The sequence below is a fragment of the Lacerta agilis genome, chromosome 14 (genome assembly GCF_009819535.1).
Source record: "Lacerta agilis isolate rLacAgi1 chromosome 14, rLacAgi1.pri, whole genome shotgun sequence".
NCBI classification, from domain to species: domain Eukaryota; kingdom Metazoa; phylum Chordata; class Lepidosauria; order Squamata; family Lacertidae; genus Lacerta; species Lacerta agilis.
The window spans coordinates 9,909,852-9,930,028 of NC_046325.1; the positions used below are offsets into that span (position 1 = coordinate 9,909,852).

General features: G+C 40.1%; 2 protein-coding genes across 2 annotated transcripts; both read right to left on the reverse strand.

The window, feature by feature from the left end:
• Window positions 1–627: 627 nt before the first annotated feature.
• LOC117057356 (vomeronasal type-2 receptor 26-like) lies at window positions 628–1,548 on the reverse strand (the record flags this gene model as incomplete). Its single annotated transcript, XM_033168199.1, has 1 exon — window positions 628–1,548. A coding segment is annotated over one exon (921 nt), but the record flags the coding sequence as incomplete, so codon positions are not given.
• A 10,793-nt stretch (window positions 1,549–12,341) lies between these two features.
• LOC117058620 (vomeronasal type-2 receptor 26-like) lies at window positions 12,342–13,326 on the reverse strand. The gene has a single exon (XM_033169904.1). It carries the CDS (start codon window positions 13,256–13,258, stop codon window positions 12,359–12,361), a length of 900 nt encoding a protein of 299 aa, XP_033025795.1. The 5' UTR covers window positions 13,259–13,326; the 3' UTR covers window positions 12,342–12,358.
• Window positions 13,327–20,177: the final 6,851 nt, after the last annotated feature.

The following is a 20,177-nucleotide window of genomic DNA, read 5'->3' on the forward strand; positions in this document are numbered from 1 at the left end:
ACAAACACATCTGTCCTTTACACATTTCTCTATATCAGCTGCTCTCTGTTGTTGAATTCAGACCACACTACTATAACATAGCTTTTTTATTTAGCTTCTTAAATAATTTATCTACCACATAGTCAAAAAACCCAACAACTCTAATATTTAACTCTTCATTCATATTAGCTGTCTAATCAGAATAGCTATAGAGTAATGTTGATGTTTCTCTTTCTATTTCAGAGTTTCAGAATTTCATTGTCTTCAGTTGAAGCCCGGAAGCTCATGTGAAAGTTTGCCTCATTTGGTCTGAATGGCCTCTTAAAATAACATGCAACAATATTGCAGACCAGAAACAAAGCACAAAATAGATGAAATAGTTTCATTTGGTCACATTGTCCTCATTCATTCACATTTTTGCTGAAATAGTTTTATTTGGTCACATAGTCCTAATCAGGGCTTCTTTTCAGCCCTAACTCATTTCTCTGAAACTCATTTCTGGCGTCTCTTAGGTGGGTGCCATTGCCATTCTAAGAAAATGAGTGAGATGTTCATTGTGAGTTCCTGCACCTATTTTTCTATTATTATTTTTTATGTTTCAGTGTTGAAAACAAAGAACAGTCATGGAGGCACAAATTCTTATTTTATTCATATCTTTCTTTGTATTAAATGCTCCCTGGTGTTCAAGTCAGGCCTCACTACAATAATGTAGCATTTGGGGAAAAAGATGCAAGCCAGTAATCCAGCACTAGATGCCAAGATGGAGAAGATCTCCACAGCCACCATATATTTTCCTCTGGTGCTCAGGTAAGCTGGAATAAAGGAGAGCCAAACACTGCAAAATACCAACATGCTGAAGGTGATGAACTTGGCTTCATTGAAGCTATCAGGCAACTTCCTGGCTAGGAAGGCCACAGTGAAGCTGATACTGGCAAGGAAGCCCATGTAGCCTAAAACACAGTAGAACATGAGGACTGACCCTTCATTACATAACAATATAATTTCTTCACTCATTGATTGCATGTCCAAATCAGGGAATGGGGGGAAAGTTGCCAGCCAAAGACCACAGAGCCCTACTTGAATAGTGGAGCCGGACAGGACAATGGAATAAGCCAGTTTTTTGCCTACCCACTTTCTGATTGTGGATCCTGGCTTGGTAGCCATGAATGCCAAAACAACTGATATAGTTTTGGCCAAGATGCTAGAGAGGGCCACAGAGAAGACAATGCCAAAACCTGTTTGTCTGAGTGGGCAGGTTGCCTCCTTAGGGGTACCAATGAACATCAGAGAGCAGAGGAAACACAAGAGGAGGGACACAAGGAGAATGTAAGTGAGGCTTCTATTGTTGGCTTTGACTATGGCAGTGTCCTTGTGCTTAATGAAGATGCCCAACACTTGAGCTGTGATCAGAGACAACAGTAGTGCCGAGAAAGTTGAAATGATGGCCAAAGTTTCATCAAAGCCCAGAAAGTTTGGTATCTTAGGAATGCAATTATCCTGTTCTTGGTTTGGATACTTATTTTCTGGGCAACTGATACATGTTTCCACGTCTGAAAAGACAAAATGAAATTACGAAGAAAATTCTTAAGGATTTTAGTCATCAGGAGTTCACCTCGTTTAATGTTCTTTACCAGGGTAGCTTTTAAAACACCTAGCCCACATCTGGAATTTCTACATAGAGGACCTCTCTATGTTTTAGTTTTGCTCCTCTTCTTTTTTTAGAAATCTATGTAAAATGCCGTACGTTCTTTTCTAAAAACAATTTCTTAACATGTTTTAAAGATTAAAAACTATCTGACTTTTAGAAGACACCTGAAGGCAACCCTGTTTAGGGAGGTTTTTTAATGTTTGAAGTTTTATTCTGCTTTTAGTCCTCTGTTGGAAGCCTCCAAGAGTCGTTGGGGAAACCAAGCCAGATGGGTGGGGTATAAATAATAAAATTATTATTATTAAGGTTTAATATATTGTAAGCAATGATAACGATATAGAAATCCAGTTACAGGTAGGTAGCCGTGTTGGTCTGCCATAGTCAAAACAAAAAATAAAATAAAATAAAATAAAATAAAAATCCTTCCAGTAGCACCTTAGAGACCAACTAAGTTTGTTCTTGGTATGAGCTTTAGTGTTAGTCTCTAAGGTGCTACTGCAAGATATACAAATCCATTACTTAACCCTCCCACGCAGCAGAATTTTAATGACAACAAAATTTTAAGGATCTCAGAATCTGCTAAATAAATTGTGCAGTTTGGTCTATCTTAACATAGCATTTCTCACCCTTGTCATTTGAATACATCCTGCTGGGACATGGATCACAATCATAGCAACAAAATTTACTTGTTTCCTTTTTTTTCTTCCCGTAACCAGGACGGCAGATGTCATTACATACTGAAAGGGGTGGCACCTATCCAAAACATTGCAAGAATTTAGTTGTTTTTTTAAAATGTTTTGGAGATTTAATCTTATACCAGGGGATGTATAAGCAATAGGAGGACCAAGAATGTGAAACATATGGTCCATATTTGCACAGGTCACACATACAATGGGATAAAAAGCAGCTGTATAGCATCAAGTGAAGGAGCTGCACTGTTGTCAGAAGGTTGTGTTGGACAGAACGGTGGCTGAATCCTTATATGTCCAAAATTCTTTGGTTGAGTGGTTTCTGTCTCTCAGAAGGGATTGGATTCACTGTGAAGGAATATGTTTATATTTGGAAGTACTTTGAGATTCCAAACTCATCACTAGGGTCTCAAGTGGCTTCTGTGGCTGCTTATGCCCATCTTAGGTTTATACACTAGCTACAGCTAAGCCTAGATGTATACCTGCTGTACATAGCTTCACACCAAACTCCAGAAGGTTATAATGTTCAGTCTAATAAGAAGCTTGGCATTCTATCTGATGCCACTAACTGGAGATCTGCCTCTGGGACTGCACAAATAAGAATGGCTGACAACTCTTTCTGATAGCCATTGGTCATCCTTAATATGAGATGTCTTCTGTGCATGCTGCTCTTTCTTTGTATTGTGGTTCATTTGTTTATTTAGTGATAGACGTTACAGTATTCCTTCAAGTATATTGCTTACTCTTCGGTGGCTTACAAATACTCAATAAACAAAAATGGAATTTCCATATCATATACAATATAATATCACATACCAAGCAGAAAGCAGTCAACATATGCTGGACAACACATAGGATCTCTTAAACTAATGTGCACGCATTTCCTCACAAGTAAAGCCAATCGTTCAAATAGAGATTCTCTCCATTAAAATACTATCCATCCAGACAGGAATTTCCTTTCCTTAAAGCCTACCTTTCTTTCCAAGGAAACTTCACATTTAATCAGGTTCTAAGTGAAAAAAAGCCTCCTTGTTTTCATTGCATCCCACTTTATTTGGATAACATTTGAGAAATTTATTTCCTCACCTGAGTCAAGCCCCTGTGCCATTCAATCTGTCCATCATTAATGGTGAGCTCTTTGCCTGGAGGGGCCTGAGGATCCAGCCTTCCCACTTTGACCCTGATGTAGGATCTATTTGGGAAAGTGATCAAATTTGTAATATCAAAACCAGCTGCTAATTCTCCATGTTCATTTAATGTAATTTCATCACCAACAGAGTTGTTGAATGAGATCTTCTGTAGGAATGAGTGGAGCTAGGTGGAAAGAGAATCAAAAAGTCTATAAAGTATCATAACATTCTGATTAAGATTGTTGAATATGTTTCCTAGATGCATTCAAGATCGTTATAACTAGGGGTTATAAAGTTTTGATTCAAAGTATAATTTGTGACTTTGGCCACCTCATGAGAAGAGAAGACTCCCTGGAAAAGACCCTGATGTTGGGAAAGATGGAGGGCACAAGGAGAAGGGGACGACAAAGGATGAGATGGTTGGACAGTATTCTCGAAGCTACTAACATGAATTTGGCCAAACTGCGGGAGGCAGTGAAGGATAGGCGTGCCTGGCGTGCTCTGGTCCATGGGGTCACGAAGAGTCGGACACGACTGAACGACTGAACAACAACAACATAATTTGTGACAGTGTAGAATTGGCAGAACCATTCTTGTTTTCTGAAAATGAAGCAGTTATACCACACACACCACATATGGAGCAAAGGTTACATGCTGTCATGTTAAAATACTTCTTTTATGTCCCTTTTCCATTTCAGTTTTTAATCAGTATTGTGTGATGATATGTTCTTGGATAACTGGGACCAATAAGCACATACAAAAATCGTTGCAGTTGCTTCTCCATGCCAATATCTTCCTCTAAGAGGAAGATGGTCTAAGGATCATGTTTGGAGTGGACATGACAACTGAGGTGTTTTAAAAAGTTAATATTATGATAAAACATCCCAATGATTTATGTTCTGCTTAAGGAGCATAGCCTGCAACTCAGTAGGAATCTTCCTTTAGATTCGAGGAGGCCTTTCAAAAGTCTCCACTACAGAAATCAGGTAGGATATGTTGAAGGAAATTGCTGTCTCATTTTAGGCACACCAATGCTATTCTAATCTATCACTTGAATACACTCAAAAGTGGATAGAAGAACTTTGGTCAAACGACTCAGTTGGAAGTGTTAATTCTGGTGATAAATTATTAAAATGAGCATGAAAAGCATCTCTTTACTGATCTGTATTGCTTGACATTTTAGAAGCAATCTTTCAGAGGTTTTGAACAAACTCTCTGGGTGACAATATTTAAGCTCACTACCAATTAATTGAGAAGCTGCAGTTTGTTATTCTTGGATGCACCTCCTACCCTATAAAAAGGTATATTGGGACCGTAAGGATACTTTTTCAATATTGACAGTTTGAATAATTAGTTATATGGAGCAATGCCAAACGACTCTACTGCCTCATTTCAACAATGCCTTCCTTCTCCTCTGCAAATCAAGAGTTGTTTTTTCTGATGCTTTTGCTGGTGTTGGCAGCACAGAGAAGGTTTTTCAAAGTTTGGATGGGTGCATCAGAAAGTTCTTAAGAAATTCAAAGAGGGAAGGGAATTGCCTAAATTATTTCTTATCCCTTGTTAACACCATAAGGTGACCAAGTGGAGAATGTGCTTGATTTTAATTTGCTTTCTCTTTTTAGCTTATGGCATCCCTATACTTTGCTAGAACAGTGCATACAATCAGAAGGTAGGAAAAGGAAAAAAAAAAAAAAGACAGGCACACCTTCCTAGCAAATATATTTAAACAATTATGCAGCACCTAACCAAACTTGGTTTGGATTTCTGTTACTACTCACCCCATGGTTACTACCAACCCCAAAGCTATAAAAATTGTCTAATTAAATGCCATTTGAAATTTTGGAAAAAACACCTTCCAGGGCACAATAGCGAACACTTTGTAAACCAAACGTTTTGAAACAGCAAACACTACCTTCCAAGGCACTATATTCTGAAGAGATCGTCTGCCTGCAGCCTCTGTTCTTCTACGGTTGGATCCAGCCAAGTGCCTATGTAAGGCATGTGCCAAAGCATAGACAGCATTATAGATACTGTAGCTGTGGCTGGTCATGCTCATTTCAAAAAATGGTGCAGGGAGGTTCTCCAGCATTTCCTCTCCGGTACAATGCTTAGCTTTCTCTGTTGATTTAGTAGAGTCTGCAAATGAACAATCAAATGCTTGTTCCCAGAAACCTGTGACAAAACCATTTCCATCTACCCAGGAAGGATTTACATTCTGCAGAAAGTATCGGAAGTCATGAATTTCCTTGGAATGAATTGCAAAGGAGATAGCACCATGGAACATTTGTATATTAACATCAATAAATTTCTGAAGAACATATACTATGAAATCAATTTGAGCTGTGGTAATCCATACTTTTCCTTCAGGTAAGTTCTTTTTGGACTGAGAAAATATGAACTGAGATATCTTTATTACATTTAGAGCGGTTGACAACCATATAATAGATGCGCTTTCTCCATATACAACAACTGCATTTGCTTTGCTTGTGATGAAAGTTGGGGACAAAATCTTTGTATCATCCACCATATGAAGTATGTTATCTCTGAAACGCACATGGTATTCAACTCTTTCAGTGAATGCTGAACAGATCCCATTTTTGAAAAACATTGGTTCAATAGCATTCAAGAAACGTTCTCCAGCTTCATTTGCTGGAGTGATGAGCCCAACCCATTTCCATCCAAAATGCAGGAGCAACTGGATAATTCCTTGATACTGAAGAGCTTCCTTAGGAGCCATGTGGTAAAAGGAAGGGAACTTAATGTGATTATTCATGGATGCTTCAAATGAACCATACGAAATCTGAAGAATTAGAAAGAGAACCATTCCAAATGGATGGAATAATTTATAACAAACATATTTATCCCACACACCCCAAATTTACTGATTTTTTTTTTTTGGAAAATATACACCTCCATTTACATAAAATATACAAACACAATGTTGCTCAAATTCCCATTTCATATGGAGAGCATTTCTAGTTAACATGTCCTGAGCTTATATGATCCACTGATAATATTTTCCCAGGATCTTATATGATCCCATCTGGTTGCCCCACTTATCAAATTGGCACCTTTGAATCAATCTTCCCTTATAGGCATTAAGCACACATCCTTAGTAACCTACCCCCTCTCATGCACACTGTTAGAGACCCCCATGCTATAACATCAACCAACCCATACATTTTTTCCTCCCTTGTCCCTGTTATACCACTCCAAATTTATGAATCAATAGGCTTCTACTGGAAAGAGAGCTGAAGAGTGAATTATAACGTGAAATCTCAATTTTCTCTTACCCAGAATGTTCCTACCTGTGGAATTTTGTAAAGACCCAAGATGTCTGCCATGCACAAGGTGACCTCAGAGCTAAGTCCCCCAATGACTCCTATTACATTTTCCTCGGGGCCACATTTGTAGTTGGGGACAAAGGTATGTGTGTTAAACAGCAGATCCAGAGTGGTGCGGTAGGTCATCTTCGAGTTACAGTAGCTGTCATAGATGTGGAACCCAAGAGTGACATTGGGCAAGACCTTGGGATTCTCATTGACCTCATCAATCGCAAACACCAGGGCAAGGATGTGCTGGTAGACTTTGATAAAACGCTGTGAATGAAGTGGCATTATTTCATGGGAAAATAAAATAGTGCACATAATCTAGTTTTGAGAGGTACAACTTTCAGAATATTGTGGTATATAAGGACTATAAGGAAAGGCAGCAAAGTTAGTCATGAAGTAAGTGTTATTGGAAAGATGGGTCTTACATTGTTCCTTTAGAATATTTGGATTTCCCCTTAGCCCAATTTTTTTTTTTTAATTCCTCAGACACATAGGGTCAGAAATTTTCTTGAATTTAACTTCATCTTTTGCATTTCTGACCATGTTGTTCCTTCTCTGTATTCAGTTTCATCTATAAACATGTGCTTTGCCATATGGACATGCTACAGTTTCTGAAATTATTGCTATATCCCTTTGGTAGTAGCTTTCTCTGGAAATGGAAACTTGCATTAAATGATAATACAGCTGATGATAGCTGCCATTTTTAATGCAAACTATTAGGTTTTTGAGAGAATAAAGATACAGCAATGCAGAGTTTCACATATTGTATTTCTACCAAGTATGCCTATTTGTGAGCTAGCGATGATGGTTGCTAAAGTCTCTGATCCCATGTTTACAAATGTGAACTAGAGTCTAATTCCAAGAAGAAGTGCATCTGGCAACTTCACTATGTAGCTTTCAGCAAATACTGAAGAGGCACCTCCAGACTCTCCAAGATTCCCTATTTTCCAGGGACGTCCATGATTAAGAGAAGCCTTCCTGGTTTCTGATTGGATCCTAGAATGTCCCACTTTTCCTTAGGATGTCCCTACTTTTATTGGAAAAATGTTGGGGTGTGTGTGTATGGAGTTATCTGACCCCCGAGCTATCACAAGGCACCCTTGTATAGAGAAGTTTTTAAACTACAGAGCCTAGGTCTTGCCGATCAGAAGGTCAGCGGTTCGAATCCCTGAGACAGGGTGAGCTCCTGTTGCTTGGTCCTTGCTCCTGCCAACCTAGCAGTTTGAAAGCACGCCAAAAAGTGCAAGTAGATAAATAGGTACCGCTCTGGTGGGAAGGTAAACGGCGTTTCTGTGTGCTGCTCTGGTTCACCAGAAGTAGCTTAGTCATGCTGGCCACATGACCTGGAAGCAACCCCAGAGTCATCTGTGACTGCACCTAATGGTCAGGGGTCCTTTCCCTTTACCTTAAGTAGAAAATAATTTTAACACAAACACGTGTAAACACACGTGCACTATTCAATGCTTACAGTGGTATCTCGGGCTACGAATTTAATTGGTTTCAGAGGTCCGTTCTTAACCTGAAACCGTTCTTAACCTGAGGTACCACTTTAGCTAATGGGGCCTCCCGCTGCCGCCACACGATTTCTGTTCTCATCCTGAGGTAAAGTTCTTAACCCGAAGTGTTTGTAACCTGAACCGTTTGTAACCCGAGGTACCACTGTATATGGGAGACTGGAAATCACATAATTTTATCTTATTCTTTTTTTTGTTTTATAAACCCACTTTGTTTATTAATAACTGAGTAACTAAGACCAACATTATGTTTTGCTGCAAAGACCTTTTTGAAAAGGGGGGAATCAATCCATTAATAATGATACATGACATGAAATAATACAAGTTTTGCCTATTGAAATTTATAGGTCCATTTTGTTGTATTTTAGCAGCCAGTTCTTATGCAAGTTCAGGGCATTCTCCATTACCTTTTGTGGGAGCAAATTCCACCGTTTAACTATTCAGTGTGTGAATAAGTAGGTTCTTTTGCTTGTATTGAATTTTTCCACATTTAGCTTCATAGGATTTTCCCAAGTTCAATAATTATGAGAAAGGAGAAAAACTTTTCTCTATCCACTTTCACCACACCATACATAATCTGGTACACCTATACAATGTTACCCATTGCTCACCTTTCTCTGAACTAAAAAGTCCCAAATTTTAGTACCCTTTTCTCATAGGCAAGTCCCCTGTATCACCTCTCCCCTGCTTTTTCTGAACCATTTCAAGATGTACAATATATCTTTTTAGATACAGTGAACAGAACTGTACACAACATTGCATAATTAGTATAATAACATTATGATTTGTATGTGAAATTAAGGCCTTTCTGCCCCAATGGACATCACTTCACACATTGGATTCCATTTGTCATTTTATTGCCCATACATCCCATTTCAAAAGATCCGTTTTGAGATCTTCAAATCCATTTCTGTTTTAAACACCCTGAAAAATTTGGTTGCATCAGCAAACTTGCCTGGTTCATTGTCGGTTTTTTTTTGCCACCCCCCTTCTCCTTCTCTTACTCAATTTTCTCTTTGCAGACTCGGATCACTAAATCTTAAGGATTCCTAATGTCCAAGTGAGAGTGTAGACGTGGCTTGTATGCACAGATGTTTCTCATACAGTCTATCAAATCTTTCAAATTAATACAGTCAATTAATTAATACAGTTTATTAATAGAATTCTAAAACTACTCATTCAAAGCAAAGTATATTTCAGTCAAATATTGATATTTTAAAAATGTATAAAATAATATTAAGTACTATTTACTTACAGTGGTCTGTCAATCAAAACTTGAGAGGGGTGTTTATTGAATAAAACAGTGGGGAAGATGTAGCGGATATGAGATGCTATCCCACCAATGACAGGGTCACCTGGCTCATACCACTCATGTGGAATAGGTACAGGGTTAGTTGTGGTAAAATTAGCACCATGCACTTGGCACACCATGTTGGGGAAGAGCAAGAGAAACAACAGTAGCATGGACTCTTCTTTGCCTCTCTACAACATCATTATTATTATCAGCAGCAGCATGGATTTGGAGGCAGCAGACTCTGCCAATTCAGTGCTTAAAGGGACATGCATGCATCTATATCATTAAACACTGTCGCAAAGACCTGCCTTGAATGGTAAATAAGAACGAAGTGATTTGATATATGACCTGTACAATCACAGAGCCTGGCCTCTCTCTCCTGCATTATCCTATCTATCTATGGATCACTGGGGTACTATAAACATTTCAGGCTTGCTTGCTGATTCTCCCTCCACCCCACATTTAGCCTTCTGGAGGTGAACTAATTATTGTAATTTGAATAATTACACGGGGGACAATCACTTCTTGCAATTTTTAAACGACTCCACAGTGCATCATCATTAGCAGAGCTGCCAAGTTAAATACATTTATCACCTCATGGAATTATACGTTAGGAAGAAAAAGATTTTGCTTGGTGCTTTTTTTTTTTTGGTATGCAACCATGTAATGGAGAAGAGAAAAAATGGAGGGATGGTAGATACCGCTCCGGGTGCCTTCGTGGGTACCTTGTCAGCAAGTTGTTGATGGAAGCAACACAATAACTTTCTATTCGTGTGAGCAGCAAGTTATCAACAAGAAACAATGGCTTCTGGGCAACTAGGTCTTCTGTATGAATTTAATGGGGCAGGGGAACTGGATAATTTTGGGGGGTTTGCCATTTCACACCAGGTTCCCTTTGATCCTTTGTTTGACCCATCACCCAGCCTATCACTTCATGGGAAATTAGCTTATATTAATCAACTGCTGATTCAGGGGATTAGAGAGGTCTAGTACACAGTTTAGCATCCCAAACCCTAATTAAATTCTGACACTTGCTGGGTCCAGAATTTATAGTGGTCTGGCAACCTCAAGTTCTATACAGCTTCATAAAAATAAATAATAAGTTTCTGTTTCCATCTCAGAGTTTCAGTTTCTTCAGTTGAACTTTGGATCAGCTTTTCAACTTTTTTTTTCCACATTTGGTCAGAACAGCTTCTTTAAAGAAGAGGCAACCATTTTGCAACCCAGAAATAAAAGATGTTTTATTACATAAATAAAATGTTCACCAGTTGATCATCAATTGCTGAAATAGTTTCATTTGGCCACATTGTTCTAATTGATTTAAATATGTTGATATTTTGGTGTGGAATACAAAGAACATGTATGAACCCAGAAAGTCTTCTGTTTATAACTTTCATTATATTGGATGCTACTTGCAGAGGATTGAATGACATGGCCTCTGATGACATTAAATAACAATCCATTTAGATTTTAGTGAACTTGCCTGTCTGTGTGAAGCCCAGATATACCATTCAGAACTACAATAGCTTCAGGCATAGAATTCCTGGGTCCTGGGTCCAGCACATCCTTATGCCCACACAGCTGCAGCAGTTGCTCTAGTCAGTGGTTGGATTGGTAAACTCTTCATCCATCACTGTCTTCTTGGGAGCAGAGCTGGCCCAAGACACTTTGGTGCATGAGGTAAGCCACAAAATGGCATCCCCACTCTCTCCAGGGAAGAAGGAATGAGTGAATGTCTCCATCAGGATCAAGTGGGGAATAAAAATCTACATTGGGATCCCCTGCCCCTGTGGATCTTGCCACCAGAGGTGGTTGCCTCACCTTTACTAATGGGAGGGCCAGCCCTGCTTGGAAACCATACAACACACTGTTATCCTCTATCCCTTTATCTTCCCCTTGTAGTGTAGGAACTTATTACTTTGAGTTTGAATGTGTGAGGATATTACTTTAATTGCACCCATAGTTCTATATATGCTAATCAATCTATTGTTAAAATATCATTTATTCTTTCGTAATAAACCAGCTCCAGGGGGAATAGTCCAGTTTGTGAGAGCTCTTTACTGGGCATAAGATAATTTGGGCCTATTCTCAGAGCTGTGTCCAGTTGACTCCAGAAAAACAGCTGACAAGGGAGTGTATTTTAGGGGTGAGTTAGTTTGCAGACACACAGGGGGATTCCAATAATATACACTTGTCTGACCTAATGTTCCTAAAATGATACCAAGATCATAAGGGAAACTACAAACACATCTGTCCTCATAGCTGTCAACTTCCCCCTTTTTTAAAGGGAAATTCCCTAATTCCGAATAGGATTCCTCACAAGAAAAGGGAGAAGTGGACAGCTATGTCTGTCCTTTACATATTTCTCTCTATCAGTTGCTCTCTATTGTTGAATTCAGGCCTCACTAATATAACATAGCTCTTTTATTTAGTTTCTTAAATAATTAATATATCACTTAGTAAAAAAACAACAACTCTTAATACTTAACTCTTCATTCATATTAACTGTCTAATCAGAATAGCTATAGAATAATGTTGATGTTTCTCTTTCAATTTCAGAGTTTCATTGTCTTCAGTTGAAGTGAACATTTGCCTCATTTGGTCAGATTGGCCTCTTAAAATAACATGCAATAATTTTGCAGACCAGAAACAGAGCACAAAAAAGCTGAAATAGTTTAATTTGGTCACATTGTCCTCCACATTCATTCACATTTTTGATGTTTCAGTGTTGGAAACTAAGAACAATCATGGAACCACAAATCCTTCTATTATTTATATCTTTCTTTGCATTAGATGTTCTCTGGTGTTCAACTCAGGCCTCACAAGAATAATGTAGCATTTGGGGGAAAAGATGCAAGCCAGTAATCCAGCACTAGAAGTCAAGATGGAGAAGATCTCCACAGCCACCATGTATTTTCCTCTGGTGCTCAGGTAAGTTGGAATAAAGGAGATCCAAACACTGCAAAAGACCAGCATGCTGAAGGTGATGAACTTGGCTTCATTAAAACTGTCAGGTAACTTCCTGGCTAGGAAGGCCACAGTGAAGCTGACAGTAGCCAGGAAGCCCATGTAGCTCAAAACACAGTAGAACATGAGGACGGACCCTTCATTACATAACAATATAATTTCTTCACTCATTGATTGCATGTCCAAATCAGGGAATGGGGGGAAAGTTGCCAGCCAAAGACCACAGAGCCCTACTTGAATAATGGAGCCAGAGAAGACTATGGAATAAGCCAGTTTTTTGCCTACCCACTTCCTGATTGTGGATCCTGGCTTGGTAGCCATGAATGCCAGAACCACTGATATGGTTTTGGCTAAGATACTAGAGAGGGCAACAGAGAAGACAACGCCAAAACCTGTTTGTCGTAGAAGGCAGGTTGCCTGCTTAGGTGTTCCAATGAACATCAAGGAGCAGAGAAAACACAAGAGGAGGGACACAAGGAGAATGTAAGTGAGGCTTCTGTTGTTGGCTTTGACAATCACGGTGTCCTTGTGCTTAATGAAGATGCCCAACACTAGAGCTGTGATCAGAGAGAACAATAGTGCAGAGGAAGTTGAAATGATGGCTAAAGTTTCATCAAAGCCCAGAAAGTTTAGTATCTTTGGAATGCAATTATCCTGGTCTTGGTTTGGATACCTATTTGGTGGGCAACTGATACATGTTTCCATGTCTGAAAAGACAAAATGAAATTACAAAGACAATTCTGTAGAATTTTAGTCATCAGGAGTTCACCTAGTTAATGTTCTTTACCAGGACAGCCTTCAAAACTTGTATCCCAAGGACTTTTGCCTGAGATATTTCAGAAATAATTCTCATGCATCAAATCTGGAATTTCTACATAGAGGACATCCCTATGTCTTAGTGGCCCTCCTCTTCTTTCTTAGAATCACAAGCTGCTCTGTAGTGAAATGAGACCAATATTGCAGCTGAAATCTTGTGAGCCAAAAGAGGTCCACTGAGTGAGACATTTACTCTCTCCCCAAACTGCCTTCTTCTTCGTGGAGTGACCATCACTTCTATTCCATCAGAATTTAGTAGGATTTGCGTGTAAATTGTATCACGTTCCTTTCCAAATATTTTTCCTTCAGGATATTTTAAAGATTATATTGCAAACAATAAGAACAATTTAAATATCCATTCTTTAACCCTCTCCCGCACCAGAATTTTAACGACAACAAAATTTTAAGGAACTCAGAGTTGGCTAAATAAATTGTGCATTTTGATCTATCTTAATGTAACATTTCTCACCCCTTTCATTTGAGTACATCCCGCTGGGACATGTTTCACAATCATAGCAACAAAATTTACTTCTCTCCTTCTTTTTCTTCCCATAACCAGGACGGCAGTTGTCATTACATACTGACTGGGGTGGCACCTATCCAAAAATATTGGAAGAATTTATTATTATTATTTTTAAAAAAATGTCTGGGCGGTATTAACCCAACACTGGGTGATATATAAGAAATAGGACCAATAATGTGAAACATATGGTCCATATTTGCACAGGTGGCACATACAATGGGATATGAAACAGCTGCATAGCATCTTATAAACTCATGAGGGTTATAATGTTCATTTTAAGCCCAAGCAGTGCTGTAACAAGCTTAGCATTCTATCTGATGCCACTAACTGGAGATCTGCATCAGGGAATTCACATACAAGAATGGCTAACAACACTTTCTGATACCGATTGGTCCTTCTCAGTGTGAGATGTCTTCTGAGCATGCTGCTCTTTTTTGTATTGTGGTTCATTTGTTTATTTAGTGATAGACCTTACAGTATTCCTTCAAGGACATTGCTTACTCCTTGGTGGCTTACAGATATGCAATAAACAAAAATGGAATTTCCATATCATACACAATATAATATCACATACCAAGCAGAATGCAGTCAACATGAGTTGCGTGTTTAGACCTTTTACCTTTCCCCAAAATAAATTCACACAGGAGTCAGATATGTGGTTTGGTTTTTGGCAGAATTTAGGCCACAACTTTATTGATTACATAAGGGACCCGGGTGTCGCTGTGGGTGAAACCACAGAGCCTAGGGTTTGCTGATCTGAAGGTTGGCGGTTCGAATCCCCGGGACGGGGTGAGCTCCCATTGCTTGGTCACAGCTCCTGCCAACCTAGCAGTTCAAAAGCACATCAAAGTGCAAGTAGATAAATAGGCACCGCTCCGGTGGGAAGGTAAACGGTGTTTCTGTGCACTGCTCTGGTTCGCCAGAAGCAGCTTTGTCATGCTAGCCACATGACCCAGAAGCTGTATGCCGACTCCCTCAGCCAGTAACACGAGATGAGCACTGCAACCCAAGAGTCGGACACAACTGGACCTAATGGTCAGGGGTCCCTTTACCTTTACCTTTTTGATTACAATCAAGTGAGTGGTTGCATAGGTTCTGGTTCATAGGACAGCCCAAGGATGAACACCAGGGACAGCTGATGGAAGGAGCACCAATCAGCTGCCCTGATGTCCCCTGGACTCTGGCGCGGGCCGAACCCCTTCTGGGGATCGCCAAACCAGTGATTCCCTGGATTCCTCTACCAGAATATCCTTCATTGCATAGGTGGGGCCACGTCATGTGCCACGCCTATCACTTGAAACAGAGCCTATCCGCAACTTACAAGTTGTGATGATTTACTACGTGGCAGGCAAAACCCAAATGGCACCAGCCAATCAGCCAAGCGAGGAAAATTCCTACCGTGCTCCTGCCCCAAAAGCAGGCAACACACGACGGCATAGCAAGGTCAAGCGCAAGCCCTAAATATAGGGAGAGGTAGATGGGTGTTCTGATGCGAAAGTCCCAAAGAGGAAGCTCGTAAGCCTCGAATGGGTTATATAGGTCCCGTGTTGCTCCTTTTCTTCAGCACCCCATTGGTCAGATTGCACCCAAACAATGCAGGACCCACCTATCAGGGGTTGTGGCTGTTCCAGGATTACCCACCGACAACACTGGGTCAGGTGGCCAGGTCGCACCTCAACACATGCCCTCTTTTAATGGAGGACCCGCTCTGGACAATAAATAGGATCTCTTGAACTAATATGCAAGTATGCTCGCACAAGCAGAGCTCATTGTTCAAATAGAGATTCTCTCCATTAAAATACTTTCCATCTACATATTGATTTCCTCTTCTTAAAGTCTACTTCACATTTAATCACGTGTTAATGAAAAAAAGCCTCCTTCTTTGCATTGCATCCCACTTTATTTGGATAACCATGAATGTTGGCATTTGAGAATTTTTTCCCCCTCACCTGAGTCAAGGCCCTGTGCCATTTAATCTGTCCATCATTAATGCTGAGCTTTTTGCCTGGAGGGGCCTGAGGATCCAGCCTTCCCACTTTGACCCTGATGTAGGATCTGTTTGGGAAAGTGATCAAATTTGTAATATCAAAACCAGCTTCTAATTCTCCACGTTCATTTAATGTAATTTCATCACCAACAGAGTTGTTGAATGAGATCTTCTGTAGGAATGAGTGGAGCTAGGTGGAAAGAGAATAAAAAGGTCTATAAAGTATTATAACATTCTGATTAATATTGTTGAATAGCTTTCCTAGATGCATTCAAGATCGTTATAACTAGGGGTTATAAAGTTTTGATTCAAAGTATAGTTTATGACAGTGTAGAATTGGCAGAACCATTCTTGTTTTCTGAAGATGAAGGATTTATACCACACAAACCACATATGGAGGAAAAGTTACATGCTGTCATGTTAAAAGACTTCTTCTATGCCCCTTTTCCATTTCACTTTTTAATCAGTATTGTGTGATCATTTGTTCTTGCATAATTGGTACCGGTCAGGGACATATAAAAATCTTTGCAATTGCTTCTCCGTGTAATATCTCACCTCTAAGAGGAAGATGGTCTAAGGATCATATCTGTAGTGGACATGACAACTGTTGGGTTTTAAAAAGTTATTGTTATGACAAAACCTCCCAATGATTTATGTTTTGCTTAAGGAGCATAGCCTGCAACACAGTAGGAATCTTCCTTTAGATTCGAGGAGGCCTTTCAAAAGTCTCCATTACAGAAATCAGGTAGGATATGTTGAAGGAAATTCTTTGTAAGCAGGAATTTCTTTCACTGCCTGCTAAATCAAATGATTGCTGTCTCATTTTAGGCACACCAATGCTATTCTAACTTATCACTTGAATACATTCAAAAGTGGATTAAAGACCTTTGGTGAGAAGACTCCATTGGAAGTGTTAAGTCTGGTAATAAATTGTTAAAATGAGCATGAACAGGATCTCCTTATACACCTGGATAACAGGACATTTTAGAAGCAAATTTTCAGAGCTTTTGAACAATCTCTCTGGATGACAATATTTAACCTCAATACCAGTTAATTGAGAAGTTGCAGTTTGTTATTCTTGGATGCTGCCCCTACCCATTTGTGTATTCTTTGAGGTATATGGGAGCTTAAATATACTTTTAAAAAATTGGTATCATGGATAATTAGCTTATCTAGTGCAATATCAAACTGCTCCATTGCCCAATTTCCCCAATGGCTCCCTTCTCCTCTGCAGAACAAAATGTATCTTTTCTTGCTGCTTTTGCTGGTTGTGGCAGTGCAGAGAAAGCTGGTGAAAGGTTTGCAAAGTTTGATTGGGTGAGCTTGAAAGCTCTTAAGGAATTCAGAAAGGGAATGCAATTGCCTTTTCCCTTTCTAATGTTAACATCACAAGGTGGCCAAGTGGAGAATGTGCTTGATTTTAATTTTCTTTCTCTTTTAGCTTACGGTGGACACGGGTGGCGCTGTGGTCTAAAACACTGAGCTTAGGGCTTGCTGACCAGAAGGTCGGCGTTTCGAATCCCTTCGATAGGGTGAGCTCTCGTTGTTCGGTCCCTGCTCCTGCCAACCTAGCAGTCTGAAAGCACGTCAAAGTGCAAGTAAATAAATAGGTACCGCTCTGGCAGTGAGAGATTTCACTTTCTTGGGATCCATGATCACTGCAGATGGTGACAGCAGTCACGAAATTAGAAGACGCCTGCTTCTTGGGAGAAAAGCAATGACAAACCTAGACAGCATCTTAAAAAGCAAAGACATCACCTTGCCGACAAAGGTTCGTATAGTTAAAGCTATGGTTTTTCCAGTAGTAATGTACGGAAGTGAGAGCTGGACCATCAAGAAGGCTGATCGCCGAAGAATTGATGCTTTTGAATTATGGTGCTGGAGGAGACTCTTGAAAGTCCCATGGACTGCAAGAAGATCAAACCTATCCATTCTCAAGGAAATCGGCCCTGAGTGCTCACTAGAAGGACAGATCCTGAAGTTGAGGCTCCAGTACTTTGGCCACCTCATGAGAAGAGAAGACTCCCTGGAAAAGACCCTGATGTTGGGAAAGATTGAGGGCACAAGGAGAAGGGGACGACAGAGGATGAGATGGTTGGACAGTATTCTCGAAGCTACTAACATGAGTTTGGCCAAACTGCGGGAGGCAGTGAAGGATAGGCGTGCCTGGCGTGCTCTGGTCCATGGGGTCACGAAGAGTCGGACACGACTGAACGACTGAACAACAACAACAACTGGCGGGAAGGTTTACAGTGTTTCCGTGCGCTGCTCTGGTTTGCCAGAAGTGGCTTAGTCATGCTGGCCACTTGACCCGGAAGCTGTCTGCAGACAAACGCTGGCTCCCTTGGCCTATAAAGCGAGATGAGCACCACAACCCCAGAGTCGTCTGCGACTGAACCTAATGGTCAGGGGTACCTTTACCTAGTTGTGTACCAAATGCAATTATACAAGTAATTTCTCACTCACTGGATCATCACCTTGTCTTGGTGAGTGGACCTGCTCATTCCTGTGAACCTTGTGAACAAAGCGGTCGGGAGTCTTGTACTCCCAGTAGGGTCACCCAAGCTAGTAAAGTCATAGGGGAAGAGCTAGACAAAGAATGATCCAAGAAGTCTTCAATGGCAGAATAGGTTGATGATAACAAGCAGTATGTTACAATGGTTGTGAAGGTGGATGAAGGCTGCAGTAGATAAGAATCTACCAGTCATCGTGATAATCATGCCATTGGAATAAAGCCTTAAAGACAGACAGACCTTCCCAGCAAATGTATTTAAACAATTATGCCACACCAAATTTGGTTTGGATTTCTGTTACTATCCACTTAACAGTACTACCCGCCCCAAAGCTTCAACAATTGTCTAATCAAATGCTACTTGAAATATAGGAACAGCATTCATTCCAACTCTTTAAATATATGATGTTATTTAGCCACTATTTATAACTAAATAGCAACTCACAAGGGATGCGGGTAGCGCTGTGGTCTAAACCACAGAGCCTAGGGCTTGCTGATCAGAAGGTTGGCGGTTCAAATCCCTGCGACGGGGTGAGCTCCCATTGTTTGGTCCTTGCTCCTGCCAACCTAGCAGTTCAAAAGCACATCGAAGTGCAAGTAGATAAATAGGCACCGTTCCGGTGGGAAGGTAAACGGTGTTTCTGTGCACTGCTCTGGTTCGCCAGAAGTGGCTTAGTCATGTTGGCGACATGACCCGGAAGCTGTATGCCGGCTCCCTCAGCCAAGAAAGTGAGATTAGCGCCTTAACCCCAGAGTTGTTTGCGACTGGACCTAACGGTCAGGGGTCCCTATACCTTTACCTTACCAACTCACATAAAATATCAAGGCAGTGCACAATGTGAACACTTTGTAAACCAAACTATTTGTTACAGCAAACACTACCTTCCAAGGCTCTATATTCTGAGGAGATCGTCTGCCTGCAGCCTCCATTCTTCTGCTGTTGGATACAGCCAAGTGCCTATGTAAGGCATGTGCCAAAGCATAGACAGCATTATAGATACTGTAGCTGTGGCTGGTCATGCTCATTTCAAAAAATGGCGCAGGAAGGCTCTCCAGCATTTCCTCTCCGGTACAATGCTTGTCTTTCTCTGTTGATTTAGTAGAGTCTGCAAATGAACAACCGAATGCTTCTTCCCAGAAACCTGTGATAAAACCATTTCCATCTTCCAAGGAAGGATTTACATTCTGCAGAAAGTATCGGAAGTCATGAATTTCCTTGGAATGAATTGCAAAGGAGATAGCACCATGGAACATTTGTATATTAACATCAATAAATTTTAGAAAAATATATGTTACGAAATCAATTTGAGCTGTGGTAATCCATACTTTCCCTTCAGGTAAGTTCTTTTTGGACTGAGGAAATATGAGCTGAGCTACCTTCATTATGTTTAGAGCATGTGACAACCATATAAGAGATGAACATTCTCCATATACAACAACTGTGTTTGCTGTGCTTCTCCTGAAAGCTGGCAAAACAAAACTTGTGTCACGCACCATATCATATATGTTACCAGCGTAATGGATATTGTATTCAATTCTTTCTGTGAATGCTGAACAGATCCCATTCTTGAAAAGCATTGGTTCAATTATATTCAAGAAACGTTCTCCAGCTTCATTAGCTGGAGTGATGAGCCCAACCCATTTCCATCCAAAATGCAGAAATAATTGGATAAGTCCCTGATACTGAAGATCTTCATTAGGAACCATGTGGTAAAAGGAAGGGAACTTAATTTGATGATTTGTGGCTGTTCCAAATGAACCATATGAAGTCTGTAAAAGGAGAAGC